Source organism: Urocitellus parryii, chromosome 4 (genome assembly GCF_045843805.1).
Source record: "Urocitellus parryii isolate mUroPar1 chromosome 4, mUroPar1.hap1, whole genome shotgun sequence".
NCBI lineage: Eukaryota > Metazoa > Chordata > Mammalia > Rodentia > Sciuridae > Urocitellus > Urocitellus parryii.
In genome coordinates, this window is record NC_135534.1 from 16,752,480 (window position 1) to 16,772,641 (window position 20,162).

At 34.4% G+C, this 20,162-nt stretch overlaps 2 protein-coding genes across 2 annotated transcripts; both read right to left on the reverse strand.

Moving 5' to 3' along the window:
• Positions 1–5,578: 5,578 nt before the first annotated feature.
• Positions 5,579–6,535, reverse strand: LOC113176045 (olfactory receptor 8U9-like). Its single transcript, XM_026380431.2, has one exon. It carries the CDS (start codon positions 6,533–6,535, stop codon positions 5,579–5,581), a length of 957 nt encoding a protein of 318 aa, XP_026236216.2.
• A 10,983-nt stretch (positions 6,536–17,518) lies between these two features.
• On the reverse strand, positions 17,519–18,472 carry LOC144254201 (olfactory receptor 8J1-like). The gene is given in 1 exon segment (XM_077797220.1): positions 17,519–18,472. A coding segment is annotated over 1 exon segment (954 nt).
• Between the last annotated feature and the right edge of the window lie 1,690 nt (positions 18,473–20,162).

A 20,162-nucleotide genomic window follows, 5' to 3' on the forward strand; every position in this document is an offset into this window, starting at 1 on the left:
ATCGAACCCAGGGGTACTCAACCACTGAGCCACATCCCCAGCCCTATTTTATATTTTATTTCGGGTCTCGATAAGTTGCTTAGTACCTTGCCTTTGTTGAGGCTGTCTTTGAACTTTCGATCCTCCTGCCTCAGCCTCTTGAGCAGCTGAGATTACAGGTGTGTGCCACTGCTCCGGGTTGAAATATTTTAATCTAAAACCTATTGGATTCTATCTACTTCAGTTTTAAAATGTTCATTTTTATCCCAATTTTGAAGTATATTTTTCACACTTACTTGGGTAGAAGGTGTTCCTATTTCATCTCCACAGGTGTTTGGGCAGCACCAACCTACCGGATTTTGTTAGTGACTGTATCCCAAAGGAAGACTGATGCAATCTTCATAAAAATTACAGCCTATTTCCCATGATAGACTAGAGATGAATTAGACTTGTTCTGTGGTTTTGAGGAATTGCAGATCACAGATCTGAAGGTAGCATCACTTACTGCCCTAGTACTCCCATTTGGGGAATGTTATTTGTTAAATGATTCTTGTTTTCCTCCTTCATACTGGTGTTGTTGTTTAGTGATAGGGTTTGAATTTATCTTTGAACAAGAGAAAAGAATTGCACTGTGAATATTCTCACAACATATTTTTCAAAATACTGAGTAGCCAATTCCCAAGACCCTATTCCAGAGTATTTGAAGACATAATGTACTAATTAATTTCCTTTTTGAAATGCTCATGATTTATATAAATTATCACTGAATTCCTTTTTATCTTGTCTAAAGAGTACTCTTTAAGATTATTTTCTTAAGCAACTGAGGTCATAGCAAGAAAAGTATATGCTTTCAATAGTTGCCAGAGAAGAATACACTAGCTATGAGTGCATTACGCCCTCATTCATATTTTGAACATTAATCCCCAATGTGATGGTATTTGAAGATGGTGCTTTGGGGAGGTAATCAGGACTAGAAGAGGTCATGGGAGTGGGGGTTTCATGATGGATTAGTGACCTTAGGAAGAGAGATACCCAGAGTGTGCTTTCTCCCTCTCTCTTCTTCTATCTCCTCCTTTTTGTGTCCCCACAAAGAGGATGTATGAAGACACAGAAAGATGAAACCTGCTTAAAAGGTAAAAAGGCATGTCCAATTAGTAACCAAATTAGACAAAAAACTTGATCTTGGGCTTCTGGTTTCCAGAACAGCTGTGAAATCAGTTACAATCTTTTAATTTCCCCATTATATGGTATTTTATTATGGCAGCCTGAATTGAATAAGGGAATATTTTTGGAAATAAAAAAAATAATTATCTATATTGCAAAAGGCTTTGTGGTGAATGAAGTGGAAGGGGGAAGAAGAAATTATGAAATAATTTTTGTTTTCCAAAAGCAGAATTTTCTGCTATCTTAATAATTTAGAGAGGTCAACATGTTACTGAGGATAGGTCATATGTCCGAGTATATCTTCTATAGAACTCAAATAGACCGAATATTTTTTTAAAAAATGAGTTCACACACAATAAGCTTAAAATTCGTTTGTGCAAAGGTCAGCAATGCATTTGACATAAACCTTAAGAAAAGCAGACATTCCCAGGGATTCTGGATTTGATGATGAATAGGTTTTGTGAGAATAAAGTGGTGGAGTTATCTGCTTTATATACAAGCATTAAATAAAAATTTTCACATAGTTTTGTACAATGTAATTATCTTTAAGATAATAATAAGAATGAATATATATACTCTATAAGTTTGTCCAAATTTGCAAACATACTTTATATGGAGGGAAAAAATCCCTACTAATATTTATGTCTTGTTACAAAGCATCATAACTTTGTGTCTGGTATTGGGATTTGAACAACTAAGGAGAAATCTTCTATGCATATTTATACAAGTAAATAAATTAAATGAAATTCAAATGGCAATGAGCAGAAATTGTTAAGCAGAATTTGTTAGGATTTTTCTTTTGTTACAACATTCTTTCAACATCAAATTAAAAATGGTTAGCAAAGTTTCTTTACATGTTGGTTTCATCTTCTCATTTCTTAATCTGAATGTCAAAGAGTTTTTCCCAGTAGGAAAAAGTCTAGAAGAAATCAAAATATTTGACTATTAAATACAAAGAGAAAATTTTAGGTTGAAAGAATTAATCTTCATGTTTACTGTGATGGTAGTATTAATGTTCCATGATAGGAACTTGGGTTAATATCCAGAGGGAGAGACATGGTGGAAGGGAATGGGGAATGGAATAATTTTAACAAAACCTTTTTATATACATATGTAAATATACCAAAGGAAATTTCACCTTTATGCATATGTAGGAAAAACAATCATAAATAAATAAAGGAGTGAAATGAAGATTGGTAGAGAAGGGAGAATAGGAATAGGGAGGAGGAAAGGAAAAGAGGGGAAAATGGGGATTGAAATCAAATTCCTTTCCTGTATGATTTGTCATAATAAATCCAAAAATTATGTATAATTATAATGGTCTAACTGAAAACACCTGGGACTCTGGCTGAAGCAGCCTCTGAGTTTCTGGGTGGCTGAGCATGGTGAAAACTTTCTAGTTCCCCCCGTGCAAACAGGATGCTCCCATGCTTTTTTCTCAAAGAACTTTGTACTTTTGCAGCCATATCCTGATATGGGTGTGGTATTTTCAATTCCTGAGAGGAATCTTATTTCCTTATGTTTCTGGGGAAAGTATTTAGCATTTACTAAATGGCTATAATGTCTTTAATAACCACATCTTTCTTAGTCCCAGTGAATTAACATGCCAATTAAGTTTAGGCTCTGATAACCTAATAATTTCACCTCTAGTAGTTTTTGCATTGTCTAACATGTGCTTTTGGAGGATACCTTATATCTAAACATAACACTAATTAATTCTTATGTTTTTGATCCAGAAAAAGATATGTGAAGGACTTCTGGAATTGTGTGGAAAGGACTTCCATGAATGCATTCCACATAAAATCATTTCTGGCCAAAATGCAAGTTTTTCAAATACTCTGCTTGCTTTATGCTCCTGATAACCACAATAAACTTGGCCAAAAGCCTCCAACAATATCCATGCCACAGCTTGAATGCTATGCTTCTCAGAAATTTCTTCCACCAGATTAAGAAATTCAGCCTCACAGAAAATCTCAGAACATGGGTAAAATGTAGACAACTTCTTAGCCAGAATGTTACACAAATGATCTTTAGTTCAATTTCCAATGGTGTCTTCCACCTCTGAACCTTCAGGAGTCCAGTCTTCACTGTCCATAGTCCTATCAGCACTCTGGTGCTTTGAGCTCCTACCAAAATCACCTATCGAGCTCTGCTCACAGTATTCTAAAGTTTTTTCCCTATTTCATCTCCAAAATTTTGAAAATTTCACCCATAAAAATTCCAAAAAGTTTTAAAAGTTTCTGAACCACAGAATAAGTAGGTTAGTCATAAAAATGACCCTACGTCTCAGTAGCAATTTCTATTTTAGTCTGCTAATTTTGGCTCTGTGACCAAGGACCTGTTAAGAATAATTAGAAGATGAAAAGTTTATCTGGGGGTTCATGGTTTCAGAGACCTCAGTCTGTAGGTGACACCTTTGCCCTGGACCTGAGGGGAGGCAGAACTTCATGGCAGAAGGATGAGATCAGAACCTGGAATTGGGAAACAGAGAGACAGACTTCTTGCCTAACCAAAGATAAAATATGTACCCCAAAGACATACCTCCAATGACCCATCTCCTCTAGCCACACTCTACCAGCATACATTTTGCACTCAGTTAATCCCGATGAGTGAATTAGCACACCAATGAGGTTTAGGCTCTGATAACCCAATCATTTCACCTCTAGTATTTTTTGCATTGTCTTATATGTGTGCATTTGGAGGATACCTCATATCTAAACCAAAACACTAATTAATTCTTATGTTTTTGATCAAGAAAAAGACATGTGAGGGACTTCAGGAATTGTGTGATAAGGACTTCCATGAATGCATCCCACATAAAATCAAGAAAAACACTGGTACACATTTGAAAATCTCATTTTCCAGGATTCTTGGAATTAGTCAAATTTTAAAAATAATGTGAAAAATGTTTATTCAAGTAAAACTGTATGAACTATATAAAATGGCAATGTTTGTGGTGTTTGGACACTTGGGCATTTTGAGCATATTAACCATTTAAACTATAGAACCACACACTACAGGAAACACAGATTTTCCAGAATTACCCCAAAAAAGTTACTGAGAAAACAAATAAAAGCAACAAAACCCATACCAATATCAAATAGGATGAGCAAGATCAAAAACTGGTGTGGGGGTGTGTGCCAGGGTGTATGTATGTGTGTGTGTGTGTTTATGTGTGTGTACTTGTTTATTTAACAAATTAGGAATTAAATATCTAAGTAAAATACTGCAAAACAAAAGAGTCCAGAAGTTCTGAAATAAGGAAACATAAAAGTACAAACAATTTCGAATATAGTTAGTGAAATAACAAACATAAATTCAATTTCACCAATAATTATAAGAAATATGAATGCCTTAAATACTCCAATCAAAAAGGCAGAGTATTAAGTTTATTAAAGAGTCAAGATTGCTGTTCTTAAGAAACACCAATTGTACTAAAAAACACATTTAAACTAAAAGTATGAAATATTAATCCATGCAAATAACAACCAAGAGAAAGCTGAAATTGTTACACTAAAGAAAGTGGGAAAAAATAAGACTTTAAGACAATAATCACCACCAGAAAACAGAGTTTAGGTAACAGGAGAAAACAAGCAAATTTAGCAATTATAAATTCATGCAAAAATGATAAATGAACCCCCAAATATCTGGGATACAAACTGACAGACAAGAATAGTTAAAACAAAATTAATTGGGATTTTAATTATAATATCAATCTTAATAGGTAGAACAAAGAGAAAGAGAAAACCAGCAAGGTTCTAAAATTTTTGAGCAGCACTAAGAATCAACCAGTTGACAATATGACAATTTTTAAGCATATAATTGTTCAGGGCACACTTTCTCAGAGTTGCCACTGTAACCAATCTTTGCATAAAGGACTATGCTGTGCTTAGTAGAATATTTTCATAGCATCTGGCCTTCCTCTCTCTGTAGCAGTAACATTCTTTGACACCACACTCTCACATAATAACAATTGCAGGCATTGCCTAGTCTCTGCTGAGGGAAAGATCATCTTCAGTGGAAAGTCTGGGTCATTATTTGTATAATTTTATCAGAAAATATCATTCCATTTAATTTGAAATGTATTATTCAAATTCAATTTTGAATATAATGTTAAAGCACTCATATAATCCTAGACTGGGCATTTTGGGTGCCTATGCTTTTGTCTATTGTAGACAAGTATCTAGTTTTATACCTATCAAATGAGATAATTGTTTAGAAAACATTTTTTTTAGGTGAGAAATTACAATGTAAATCATCATGGTGTCCTCTACATGTGAAATAAGTCAAAATTACGTACCAAAAAATACAGAGAATGATTTTACTTTTTAATGAACAGGTATTTATTGAATAACAGATATGACAAAGTCACCATAGCTAGTTTTATTAATGAGGAAAAACAGGATGAAGGAAAATCTATTTTTGTTCATTGAAGTTATTTTTTTAGTTCCATGGACACACAAACCTGTTGTCTCTTCATGATTTTTTTCAGAGCCTCTTTCACATCCTTGTTCCTGAGGCTGTAGATCAAGGGGTTCAACATGGGGATGATCACTGTGTAGAACACGGAGGCCATTTTATCTGTGTCAAGGGAATGCTTAGAGCTGGGCTGTAGGTACATGAAGATCAAGGTCCCATAGAATATGGTCACTGCCAGCATGTGGGAGCTACATGTGGAGAAGGCTTTGCGTCTCCCCTCAGCCGAGCGCATCCTCAGGATGGAAGAAATAATGAACATGTAGGAGACAAAGACTATGAGAACAGAAGAAATGAATGTGACACCCGCACAGGTCAAAACCCACAGCTGTTTGGAGTGTGTGTCTGAGCAAGCCAGTCTGAGGAGGGGCATGTCATCACAGTAGAAATGATTGACAGTGTTGGAGTGGCAGTAGCAGAGACGGAAAGTAAGGATGGTATGAAACAGTGCCATCAGGAAGCTGAAGCTGTAGGGTACAGCTATAAGCTGAATACAGGTAGCTGGGGACATTGTGATCCTGTAGAGCAGAGGTTTGCAAATGGCCACATATCTGTCATAGGCCATGGAAGCCAGTAACAAGCACTCAGATACCATGAAGCTGAGGAAGCAGCCTAACTGTGCAGCACATGCACTGAAGGATATAACATTTTGCTGGTACAAGAAATTCCCAAGCATTTTGGGTGTGATGACAGAAGAGTAACAGAAATCAACAAAAGCCAGGTTGCTAAGGAAGAAGTACATGGGTGTGTTGAGTCTTGAATCTGTTCTAATGACCATGATCAAACCCAGATTGCCGACTGCAGTGAAAAGATAGATGGATAAGAATGTCACAAAGAGGGGCATCTTCAGCTCCTGGCGATCTGTGAGGCCCAGGAGAATGAACTCTCTCACCTGGGTACAATTTTTCTGAGCCATATGCCTTCAGGAATCAGGATGGAGACAAAGAGAGAATAGTTAAATCCGAATTGTGTATTTATAGTAAATGGTGTTTTTATACTTTGATATCTTGTAAAGAGGTTTTTGTGTGTTTGTTTTACTCCCAGTATTAGGGATTGCCAGCATTTGGAGATTCTGGAAATACAATGGGAAGCTGAAAGAGATATTTGTGGGAAAGAAATATTTGTTTTCCTTAAATTCATTGTTTCTTCAAAGATAAGTGCTGTGAAGTGACTTTATTTTATTCCTCAAGTTATTTAAATGTACAGCCTGACTTGTTAAATTGCTATTGTTTCATTGAACAGATTTTAAATTTACAGCATAAACTGAATCCTCTGAAAGTTGCATCTCTGACAGATTTGTTATTTTGCCTGTGTGAACAAATCTGCTCATTGTCCCAGTGTTGACAGAGACATGGTTTTGCATTTTTCTATTTTATATTAATTGTACTTGAAACATAGGCAGTCATTTTGTAAAATTGTTTAATGTTACTAATTCAAATATTGAAAATAGATAACTTCTTGGAAAACACAGCATGGTATATAATAGACTTTGTTTAATCTCACTAAACTTAATGTAAATGTACTCATGCCCATTTTACAAATGACACAGAGGTGAATAAAATAGCAAGAACATCAGACAACCATTTTAAGTATAGTTGGGTTTCAAATCCATGTTTTGTAGTCTGGAGTGCACATTTTTCATCAGTTTGCTCTCTACATAAATATCCTATTTATTCTAGTATTAGAAACCTAAATTATTTCTAAATATTTATTTACATAATATACTACCAACATTTCTAAAACATGAGGTAAAGGAATGAAAAAAGAGAATTATTCCTCATATAAGTTTATAATATATTGTAAACTAGGACAAAACTTATATTTGTTTTCCAAAAGATTTAGAATTTTTTCTGTAAGTTAATTTATAAGTTAGATTGTGACTCTTTCCAGGTTTTCTCTTTTGTTAAGAAAACATAGGTTTGAATTACATCTTGCATATTTTTTGTTTTCCTACTATATTTGAATTTAAATAGTTTTCTACATTTATTCTTAATCATTTTAGCTAATTTCCATAATTAAATTATTGGATATCCAAATAATGTGAAATATTATAATTTCCCTATTGTTTTCTTCTCTCCTTTCCTTTTTCTTTCTTTCCAAAAAATAAAGAAGTTTCTTAGAAAAACTCATAATTTTCTCTTTATACTGAGCAATTACTTTATAATAATAAATAATAAATAATAATAAATTCACAAATAAAATAAAATCTGAGTGTTCCTCACAGTTCTTCAGAATATACTTACAGCCTTGTTTACTTACAGCTATTGTTTCTTTGTCAATAACACATTTTAAGTAATTTTAGTTTTATTTTTTTAATCAATGTTTATTGAGCAAGTAATAACTTTCCAGAAATACTAATTTAACCTTGATTTTACCTTAAACTAATTGTGCTTCTTCTTGAACTCGTAATACACATTTAATGTCTAGTTATAGCAACATGGAAATTTTAGGAAATAAGGACCTAGGAACCCATAAGTTTCAAATCTCTAGTTGTCATGTTAAATAAAAAATTAAGTTCAATTTTAAGCAGAAATAATAAAATAAACAAAAACATTAAAAATAAAAAACTAAAAAAAGAGAAAAGGGGGACAAAATGAAAATAAATTTTTTCTTTATATTGATGCTGAAACCAAGAAACTTCTGTAGAGCAATAACTATCAAACTCTAACATTTTTGATCACAAGTTACACAAATAAACACTTGTTCCAAGCAGGCATAGAGCTAGTAAATATGTCCAGAAGAATTCTCACTCCCTAGAATGCACAGACATATTCTTTTGTGTTACTGTAATCTATTCTATGTCTACGTGATCAAAATTATTTTTGTTAGCATCTTCAAATTTTTATGTACGATGTACTAGTAGTGAAAAGCAAAGTTTTGAATCTGCACTCTAATCTACAACACATCACACCATTTTCACTGAGCAGAAACTGAATTGCATGTACATGGTGCCCAAAGTGGCTTCCAGGCTGCTCTAAGATCAAAAGAGTAGATATTCTGGGCTTCACATTTCCCTTGATGATGTCCATGTACTGCTTCCTTAGGAGGAAATTTTAATTCATGTGCTCATCTTCAATAATGCATAGTGAGAACTATTAACATCCAGAAGGAACATGGAGTCTGATGAAAGAGCCAAGAAAAGCACATTAACTAGACCAGAAGGGAAAAAAAAAAAAAGCTCTGTTCAAACTTCCTTTGTTTTTCTCATCTCTTCCTCAATTTTCTTTTTCACTTTTAAAACACAAAGCTGTGAAATTTGTGCATGAAATGCATTCAATTTGAAAAGTAGTGCTTACCTTTTCTTTCAAAGTCGAATATATTCTTTCAACCTACTCAGGTAGAATGTGCTTCTTTGTGTCCTCATAATGGGTCCATATAGAGTCAGGCTGCATGGTTTTGTTAGTGTTTGTCTCAAAGGATCTTACTCCAGAGAAAAAGAAAAACAATGTTATCAAAAATATTAGAATACCTGTTCCATTGGGACTTTTATTAATGTGAATCCCTGATTTTAACTGTTAATAACTCTGCATTTAGTGTAGCATTTAAAAATATTTTTGCTGTGTTAAATTATTAGTGTCATTCTTCAAGTTTGGCTTTGAAAGGCATATAGAAACTATCTTTTACAAAATCTTGAAAATAGCTTTCTATGAAAAACGTGTCCAATTTCTTAAAGGACCCATCCTCAACACTGTCTGAACAAAACATTTGGTAAATCTCTGGGCATGTGCTTAGCTTGTAGCTCTGAACTCATGGGTTAGTCCCATACTGCAATATGTATTTCCTCACTCTTATATCTCATCATAAAGCTTATAAAACACTGTGTTTTGGAATAAAATATAATAAAACCATTCACAGTGGACACAGATTGGCTGTCCTGGTAAACAACCATAGTGAATTAAAGATTTTTTTTTCTAGTAGTTAAACTGGATTGATATATTTGTACTTAACATTTTAAGTATTAACTTTGAGTGGATGTTTACCAAAGCACACCATATAACCCTATTAATTTTTACTTTTAAGTGGATCTATTCATTCAATATTAATTAGGTTTTCTAAATTTCAGAGAAATAAAAAGATTCTGAGAAACTATGGGTCTCCTTGCTTATGGAAGCATCTGAGATAGCTGCTGTTTCTTAAGATAGAGCAATTCATCAATAATCCTATAATAAAACACAGAGGAAAATATCCAGCATCAACCATAGAATTTGTTGCAGTTTAGTTTAACCGATAAAACAAAATTTCTCTGGGGTGCTTCATATTTCTTTTCCATATATTGAAATGTTTTTAGATCTTTATTTTATTTATTTATCTTTACGTAGTGCTTACGATTGAACCTAGAGCATCACACATGCTAAGCAAGCACTCTAGTACTCAGCTACAACGTCAGCCCATGCATTGCAATGTTTAGAAGAAAAGTCTGTGATTAACTTTCTAATTAGTAGAAAATAATTATTAATAATGACTTTTTATGCCAAGTGTCATCTGTTCTCATCTATAGTTTCCAAAAAGATACCCCAGTGAAAGGAAGGACCAAATGGGTTTGATCAATTCCCTGTTTGCCTGTTTGGAAGAGGGATCAGCATTGCTGACCCTTGTGTTGGTTCCCAGTAGAATTACTTATAAGGAACTGACTGAATTGTAATGACATGCCCAGGATCACTCAGCTGCTTTGTAATGAGTCAAGACTAGAAAGACAGTACTTTGTTTCATTGTTTAAAATAACTGTTTGCCACTGCAGAATCAATCCTTATACTCTCTGCCAGGACCTCCACACTCTGGCCACACTGCGGTACTGGAAGAACCTGAACCAGTGTGACCCTGTTCTACTCTCAGGGTTGGTGAACCTGCTACTCCCTCTGCCAGGAGCACTTGTTCTCCACACAGACCCAAGCCCAGCTCAGAGAATTTTTGAATGAGAGCAATATGTCAATGTAGCCTCTAGCCATTTTCTTGAATTAAATACTCTGTAATTTTGTCATTCATGGAAAAAAAGAAATATATCAAAGACCAGCATTCCCTCAATGGCTTGGTATTTAATGGACCTATGAAAAATTTCATTCCTAGAAATTAGAAGACTATCCATGTGTAGATGAATCTGATGATTGTCATTGTTATGATTGTATTTAGAGCAAAACATCAATAATCACTCCTTCAGTATAATCACATATATGGCACTATGTTACTTGCTTCTCAAAAAGTAACAAATTTCATTTCCTATGAAATCTCTACGGTTTTAGCTTCCAGTTCTTTGCTTTTCCAGACAAAGTTTTAGTTTTGAAACAGTAAAACACCAATCTATTTTTCATTGAAATGGTAAAATCATTAGACATCTTGGAAAGCATTGTGTGGTATTTCAGCGAAGGCAGTACAAATTCAACTCCTGTGATGAGGAATCGAACAAAAAATCATCCAGGAGAAACACTTGTTCTTACATCTGTGGCATGGGATGGCAGAACTGGAAGATGGGGCTACTAATGTCCTGAAGCCAGGACCCTGCAGGACCACATAGTTCCCCTGGAATCTGTTCAGGAAGTCCAGGGAGCTCTCCTCTGAAGGAGAACCTTAGTAGTCTCAATACTTGTTTTCCACTGTGGCTAGTGTAGATTGAGTTTCTGAACATTATCTATTTGTTTGTTTTAATCCTCATTTTAAACCTCTAAAGAGTTTGAAATAAGGTGTATTTTTTTATCATACATCTTCTGAGAAAGTTCCCCTGGGACACTATTATTTATCTCACATTCCCTTCTGAGATGTCAGGGAGGATTATTATGTGAGAGTTTTATGGAGTGTCTATTTAAACAAGGTAATTATGTTAAATCACTTAGTTATGTCTCTGTAATCAAAGAAAATTATAATACCACTAATAAATGTGCAATTCCTAGAACCCCAAGTTTGTCAGTGAAATAAACATCATGTTAATTTAATAAATTATATATTAGAGATCAGGCCTACAAAATGACTATCAGTACTTTTCCCCAAGGAAAATTATTACAGATAAAATATATCTTACTAAAATCGTAAGAAATACAATTGTATATTGAAGAAATATGAGATATCTAGGTCTAAAATTTTGCCATCTAAAATTAAAATTTCTTTTTAATGTCAAGATTCTCAATTTGCTGGCAAAGCTTTGTTAAATTAGAGATTCTGGGTGATTCTTCAGATAATAAGTGGCCATAAACTTAATATATACATTTATACCTGAATTTTTTTCATGGGGATTCAGTCATAATCAAGGAGCAGTTTTAGTGAGAAAGATTTTATTAGCCATGCAAAATTTCCAGATATAACCTGGAGAATTAAACCCAGAAAATTACTAAACTGGGTGGGACTATAGAAGAACTTATTACCCTCTTTCAAGATGGTACATTGCGATGGATTATAGTTTTTTTTTTTTTTTTTTTTTTTTTTTTTTTGTACCAGGCATTGAATTCAGGGATGCCTAACTACACTGAACCACATCTTCAGCAGCAGGATCTCACTAAGTTGCTGAGGCTGGCTTTGAAATCAGGATCCTCTGGTCTTAGCCTCCTGAGCCACTGGGATTACAGGCAGCACAACCATACCAGGCTGGGTTTTTGTTATTTTGATGTGAGCACTGGCTGGAATAGTATTTTATATCAACTTGACCACATAAGTGAAGATGTTATAGATAAGAGAAGCAGGATTTCTATTGTAAAAAAAAAATGAAAATAATCTGTGGGGAACTCCATGAACCCTGGAAAGGTGGATTAGTCAGTGCTACCACTATTTACACAAGTTCATCTACATAGGAAGTTCTCTGGGTAGGTAGATAGGAAAATAGAGGCAAATACAGATTTGTGTATGCATATTAATTATCACAGATAAATATAATTCCTGTCTGCATTGGAAAAAGTGGCTAAAAGTAGTGGCATCCCAGTGGCAGGCAGCACACCCAGTTCCAGCCAGCACACCCAGTTCCAGATCTTGGTGACCAAATGTTATTAAGTCTGACATCATCTTTCTGTCAGTCAAAATTCCAGAGGAGGACCTGGACAGGAATCTTTGGAAAGTTCTCTGAGACCCCCAGTAAAACTGGAGTGCAAGAGAGGGACATTTTCCCTCTCTTCTCTGAAAGGACCTATGCTCTCCATTGAGAGTGTCCCCTTTCCCTTTTCCTATCCTTTCAATAAACTCATACCTATTACTCTGATCTACATATCTGAAATCTTTCTAACTCATTTGCAAGAACTGGGGTTTGAAGGATGGGTCTTCAGGGTGCCTCAACTTCTTGGACGTCCCCAGCTCTGTAATAGTGATGTTTGTCAGATTTCATTACTCCAAAGGAACTCTCTGCTCCTTTCCCTACTGCACTTTTTGGAAAAAGTCAGTATGTGCTACTCACATCTAAGGAGTAGGAGGGAGTTATTGTTCATCTCCTTGAATGCAGAGGATCTACATAAATTCCTACATTTTTTTCTGCATAGGACATTTGCCTGTTTCCCTATTTTGTTTTTATAATTATGATATCACTTCCTTCTATCTGTATGGTAGATTTTATTTTATTTATTTAATTCATGACTCTCTGATAATGCAACATTCTCTGGGAATCATCATGTAAACTTCTCTCCCTCTTGGTCATTTTTTCAAAGAACGTCTGGTTCTTTTTACAGAAAAAAATGTTATTAGAAAACATCATCTGTGTTCCTGGTGTGTTTGTTGCTATTGGGGTGAATACCAGATTCTAGAGTGTGTCAGCTAACAGAGCTATGAGTGCTTGTTTGTATAAACATATCTACAATGATTTCAATGTGTAACCCCAGAGCATCTACATTAGGTAAACATGGTGGACAGGAATCACATCAGGGTGTCCCCATCCTAGCAGGTCTCACCTGAGTTCCTTACAGTTTCCTGGCAAAGTTGCCAAACAATGCTGTGCCATAACCAGAGCAGCCAAACTAGCAAGTTCCCATGAGGGGCAATGAGAGATTGGAAAAAAAAATTGACTCATGTTCTCATATTGTGAAACTAACAGCTGGGATGGGTGGAACACTGCTCTCTGATGGAAAAGTAGTTCTAAAGAATTACACCAGCAATATTTATTATATATTTCTCATTAATAGATAATTTGCAAGCATTACTCTTTATATTCATGAAAGTTACAGAGTTAGCAACATTATGTAGTTTATTCCTCAGTTATATTGTACAATTGCAATGTGCAATATTAAGAGCATTGTGTAGCTCTCATGAAAGTCCATTGTTTAAAGTTAGTATTATGCAGGCAGGTTCAGGAGCAGCAGAGCTGGCAAAACATTGTGTTTTGTCTTAGCAAGAGAATTCCTTCATTCTCAAGAGTTGTGTGCCTGAGAGCAAAGTTGAGGCTGATAGGACTCTAGCATAGAGCCTCCCTAGGAAGGGCATTACCATAGCAACCAGGCATTCTGCACCTTTGCACTGACGCTTTCCCAGGGATCAAGCATACAACAGCCATGAAGTCATCAGGGACCCAAATCTCAGAAACTGGTCTCCCAATGATTGTAATGTCACTACTCATCACAATGCAGGACTCAGGAATTTTGACTTGTGATAGTAGAAACAGAAGCAAGTCAGTCAAGAGAACATACAGGCAAGGTTTTATTTATTTATTTATCTATCTATCCTATCTATCTATCTATTTATTTATTTATTTTATTAGGGCTTCTCTTAAGAGAAGGGAGATACAGCACTGACCAAAGTGCCTGGCTGGCTCCCCCCAAAAAAGGGAGAGAAATTTTATTGGTGTAAAAGGGCTGTTTGCAAGAGGTGCTAAGTTTTAGGAATGTTAATTGACTTCAGGTACATTTCCAAGGTCTGTTTTCTTTTCCTGTGAGGATCCTTTAACTCAAGGAAGGCATGGTCAGTTGGCTATCCTGGAACTAAAGGTTATTTTTACATATTGCTGCCTCATTCTGCATAAACATCCCTGTCTTGTGAAAAGAATGAGTCCCTATAGTGGTTAAGAGAGCACATGGGTAGAAATGGAAGAGAGCACAGATCAGGGCAACTAACAGGTTATGATTCTAGCAATTTTCACTGTAGCCTTTAATAGCTGTCAGACCATGGGTTAAGGCCCAGAAGTATATTGGCCCTATCTCTCAGTATCAATTTTGTCTCCAACACCAATACATTACAAACCAGAACATTCTAGATTCCTCTCCCTGAAAATCCAATCTCCTTCTCTAATACTGTGAAATGTGCCTGCCAACCATATACTTAATTGATCACTTCTAGTTTATCCATATATAATGGTGTTAGAATTTTTAAACTCCATTCTTATGAGAAACAGCTTTATTGCCAAAGTGCTTCTTGATTTTCACATCACATCTCTAATCTTTCCTGTGTTTAATAAGTCAGCACATTTCTTCCTACCCACTTTCAAAAAATCATTCTACATATTTTTAATACAGTGGAATGTTTTTGTCACATTCTGTACTCTTTTCCAATGTCCTTTGATCTCTTAAATTGTTTATTTCTAAATCAGCATTCATTCAGATTTTTCTCTTTGTCCTGTAAAGCTCTGGAAATATTAGAAAAAGACATAGTGTCATGTACCCATCATTACAGTGCTGGGATGAATTGTTTTACTACAGAAAAACACCCCCTTATGCTTCTCTTACTAAACTCTTCCTTCCCACACAAGCCTCTGCAAACCAGTGATCAGTTGACCATTTCCAGAGTTTTCCTTTCAAGTAATGTCTTAGGAATGGAATGATGTAGTCTTTCAGGCCCACTTCCTGCACCTAGTAATAAACAATGAATGTTTTCTATTTCTTCTTGTTATTTAATAGTTTACTGACTTTTCTTGATGAATAGTAATTCCTTCTATGGATGCATAACATTTGTTAAATTACCTGATGAAAGACATTGGTTGCTTTCAAAGTTTATCAATTACTAATACATTTGGTATGTATGTCCACACTTGGATTTTTGTTGGATAAATTAAAATAAGATAAGATAAGCGTGAGATAGACCATGAAAACCTGCAACTTTTCTTTTAGATGTGGATTGAATTGCTTTGAGTATAGCATTTAAAAACTCATTTATAGAGGTGTTTGTAAAACAAAAGTTACTTCAGGGTTATTTTTGGAAAGATGGATATTATAGTGTGAGATAATAGCACTAGTTGGGGTAATCAATAGATCTGGAAAACACTGATAAATGTAGTGGAGATTCATAACAGATTTGTAGACCAGCTACTATAAGCAAAGAGTGTAAGCTTTTATAATTGCAAGATGTCCAAGCAAAATATCTGAGTACTGAGCCTGCAGACAAACCCACAAACTAAAATAAGAGCAACAAATCTGATAAAGTGGGAGAAACAGAATTCAGAGTTCCACATAATATTAGATAAAGTGTTTCTCTGAAAACTGTAAATATTCAAGGAAAGAAAATTGTGATCCACAAAAAGGAAATAAATCAATGGAAATAGAATGTGAGAATCCCAGAGGTACACTTGAACATACAAACTTCAAATAACTAAGCAACAAAAAAGTTATACTAATCACAATCTTTGAATGTCCCTCAGTCCAAATTTTTTGTTATATAACAATTCCTTCCTTATATCAAAATCATCATGACTGAATATTTAATGTCTATATTAGCATTCTTCAACACTGAAGCCCACTCATAAGTGAACATGTGCACAGAAAGTTAATATAGAATTATTAATTCCTAAGAGTATTTGTAAGAATACCCCATCAAACTTATTAAAATAAGGACGTGTAGCCTTTATCTTATAATCTTGATTTGAGCCTAGTGCCTATAATCCCAGCAGCTCAAGTGGCAGGAGGATCACGAGTTCAAAGCCAGCCTCAGCAAAAATGAGGTGCTAAGAAACTCAGTGAGACTCTGTCTTTAAATAAAATACAAAAATACAAAATACAAAAATAAGGCTGTGGATATGGTTCAGTGTTTGAGTGCCCTTAAATTCAATCCCTGGTACATCCCCCCCTACCACATAAATAAATAAACAAATTGGATTTGATAATTCAGAAAGAGAGCTAGTTAGGCCACCCCCATGCATTTAAACTTGCAAAGTAAATTCTGGTGTAAACTAACTAACCAAGAACAATCAGAAAACAAGACAATATTTTTATAAAACCTAATGAATTATTTCCTCTAAAGTTGTAAGTGACTTTCATGAAGATAGACAATTAAATGTCTAAGAATATTACAAAACAGTAAATTTATTTTTCACACAAAATACTTACTGTTAGAAACTTACACTAAATATCACATTTAGTATAAGGAGAAAGAATAATATTTACAGAATTGACTATCTTGCAAATCAAATCCAGCATATTAATAGTACTATACTGTCCCTTAATTTAAAATTTATAATTTCAATCTTAAAATGCTTATCATTCAGAATATAAAATCAGTGACAATATTCATCTGTTGATAATATTAATACAGAGATAGTTTTCTTTTTAATAAGATGACTGAGTCAGAATGGGTAACTTATCTGTAACATGAATTTTACTCATCCATAATTAATATATTTTCAAAATATAAAAATCTACTATACTACATTATACCTGGAGAAAAACACAAAGGAAAATTGAATAATAAAAAAAGATATCAGCTTTAATTTCTGCTACACTATCCTTTTGCTCCATTCAAGTTTATTTAATTATTTAACTGATAGCTTTGTTTACTGCTGAAAACATTGCTTCAAAATTAGCTACCTGTCTCCTCCAGGGCAAACTTGATAAAGGTTGCGTTAACTTTAAAACCCCAAATAATTTCAGTTTTCTCTCTCTTTTTTTTTTTAATTCATAATTTTCCAAGAATCCAAGAATGCTAAGGAGACTGCAAATTAGTCATAAGACAATAATTTTTAAAAACTTTAATCTTGTATAGCACACAATCTTAGCCATCTCTTCATTTACCTGTAGATTTAAAAATACATAGCTTTAAGGGAACCACAGGGATTCGTCAGGAATCTCCTTAAGGCAGCCTTCACATCCTTGTTTCTCAAGCTGTAGATCATGGGGTTCAGCATGGGGATCACCAGGGTGTAAAACACAGATGCCATTTTATCAGTATCCAGGAAATGGCTGGTTCGAGGCTGCAAATACATGAACAGCAGAGTCCCATAGAAAACTGTGACTGCCATCATATGTGAAGCACAGGTGGAAAAGGCTTTTTTCCTTCCCTCTGATGAACGCATCCTTAGAATAGACAAAACAATGTTGAAATAAGAAATTAGAACTACAGTCATAGAGAAGAAGATATTTGTAGCTGCTGAGATAAAGACTACAGTTTCTGGAATGTAAGTATCAGAGCAGGACAGGGCTAACAGAGGGACATTGTCACAGTAAAAATGGTTGATGATATTGGAAGCACAATAAGACACAGAGAATACACAAGATGAAACCACAATAGCTGTGGAAAAGCTATAGAGGTAGGTGAGTGAAACCAACAGATTGCAAATCCGCCGAGATACCACCACCATGTAGAGTAGGGGATTGCAAATGGCCACATAGCGGTCATAGGCCATAACAGCTAGTATGAAAACCTCAGCTACGATGAAAACAAGGAATGCTCCCAGTTGGGTGGCACATTCATAGTATGAAGTGGTTTTCTTACTTACTAAGAAGTTGACCAGCATTTTAGGGGCAATGACAGTAGAGTTGCTAAAATTTATAATAGCCAGATGTCAGAGGAAAAAATACATGGGGGTTTGAAGTCGAGAGTCAACACTGATGAGGGTGATGATGCCCAGGTTCCCTATGACTGTCAGCCCATAGATGAGCAGGAATACCAGGAAGAGAGGAATTTGCAGCTCTGGAAGATCTGAGACTCCTATGAAAACAAACTCAGAGACCTGGGTGACATTTCCAGGAGCCATGAGTCTGCTGGAAACTCGTCTGTTTGCAGAAGTAAAAAAGAAGTCATTATGCATTTAAGGAATTGTTTTATAGGACTGTCAATATATGGCAAGGTCAATTCCTTGTGTTAAATTTCCTTAAGTTATGCATTAATCTTGCTTAGTCGTTAAACTCAAAATTTCATAACTATGGATAAAATTTTCAATCATTTGTAGAGAAAAAATATGGCAAAATATGAGGTAGTCCAGCATTATAGAACATTTTGAGGGTTTACTGCCTCACAATGTAATGGAATTATCAGTGTCTTTCACTTGCAAAAGTTGAAAGCCATGACTTCTAATTTATGTTTTTTGCATGATCATCATAAAACCTTTAGGAATTGTAAGGACCAAATAACCAATGTTCATTTGCAATCTCTTGATCTGAGACATATGTGTGTGTGTGTGTTTGTGTGTGTGTGTGTGTGTGTGCGCGCGCACATGTGTATGAGTGTGTGTGTGTGTGTGTCTAGAATTGATGACTCTTAGCCCAATCCTTCCCTATTTTCTGTATTCTATTTTTCTATTATTTGTTTTAGCTGAACTTAACCTGCATATTCAACCATTTAAGTCTATTTACTCTTTACACATTCTATTTTATTAACTTAGAAAAAAACATTTGGAGTTACCACCTAAGAATTCTTTTGTAGATTACTGCTTTCAATTTTCAACTTTTAAAAAGTTGTAATGGTGAAAATTGTCTCATTTTTGTAACTTGTTAATATGATGATTTACTGGGTACTTCTTCCTACCATTCCCTTCATTACTTTTCTTTGTTTTCTCATTTCAAAAGCTTGTACAATTCTTTCCATCATGTTTCACTTTATTATCATTTTTATTTATGAAATGTTACAATATTGTTTTTTATAGTCAAAAATATATTTGTTCTTAACTTTACTTACTTTTTATTTACTTTAATTGGTCTCTTTTTAAATAATTTGACAGTTTTATTTATTGTGATTACAATAAACATTCTTATCTTTTTGTATTTGATATTAGAGAGAATAACATGCTATTTTAATATTGTTAAATTTTTTTCCAAATTGTTTAAGAATGATCAACTGCTCTTATGTAGGCTAATTAGATTCTCTATCTAGTCATAATTAATAATTTATTCATGCAAACCTATAACTCTATCATGTATTCTTACCTAAAAACTTGAAGTTAAGTTCTTGAGAGTCAAGCCTATATTATGATAAATGTCTAAGCACTTAAAAGCCTAGAGCTGTAGACATTTTCTCTCCATCTAAGAAGCATAGAATAAAAAAGAAAAAAAAGACAAAATTATTAGGCATTGAAAAAAATGAAGTGATAAGACAAAATAATTTGAAAAATATTACCAAAGTACATCCTAGACTTGTTGAGTATCTAAGTTTGTTTCTGACACCAACTATTCCTCTTTCACTAGGTGTCTTTGAGTAATATTCTTACTTATTTATTAACCAAATATTGTCTGAATTTCTACTCTGTACCAGACAATGTTCAAGACTCAGATAAATTACTTGCTCTTCACCTCCTGGTCCTGCTATTACAATTACAGGGAAGTGAAGAAAAATTGTTAAAGAAACATAAAAACAAGGTAACTCTACAGTGTATTAAGTGTAATGAGTCAATTAAATAAGAGCACAAAGATACATTAAGATGAGCCTGGGAGGTCCTGGGGACGTGGCTT

What these genes read in the sequence shown, in the direction of transcription:
- LOC113176045 (XM_026380431.2), bottom strand. Translation starts at nt 6,535, where the DNA reads ATGGCTCAGAAAAATTGTACCCAGGTGAGAGAGTTCATTCTCCTGGGC.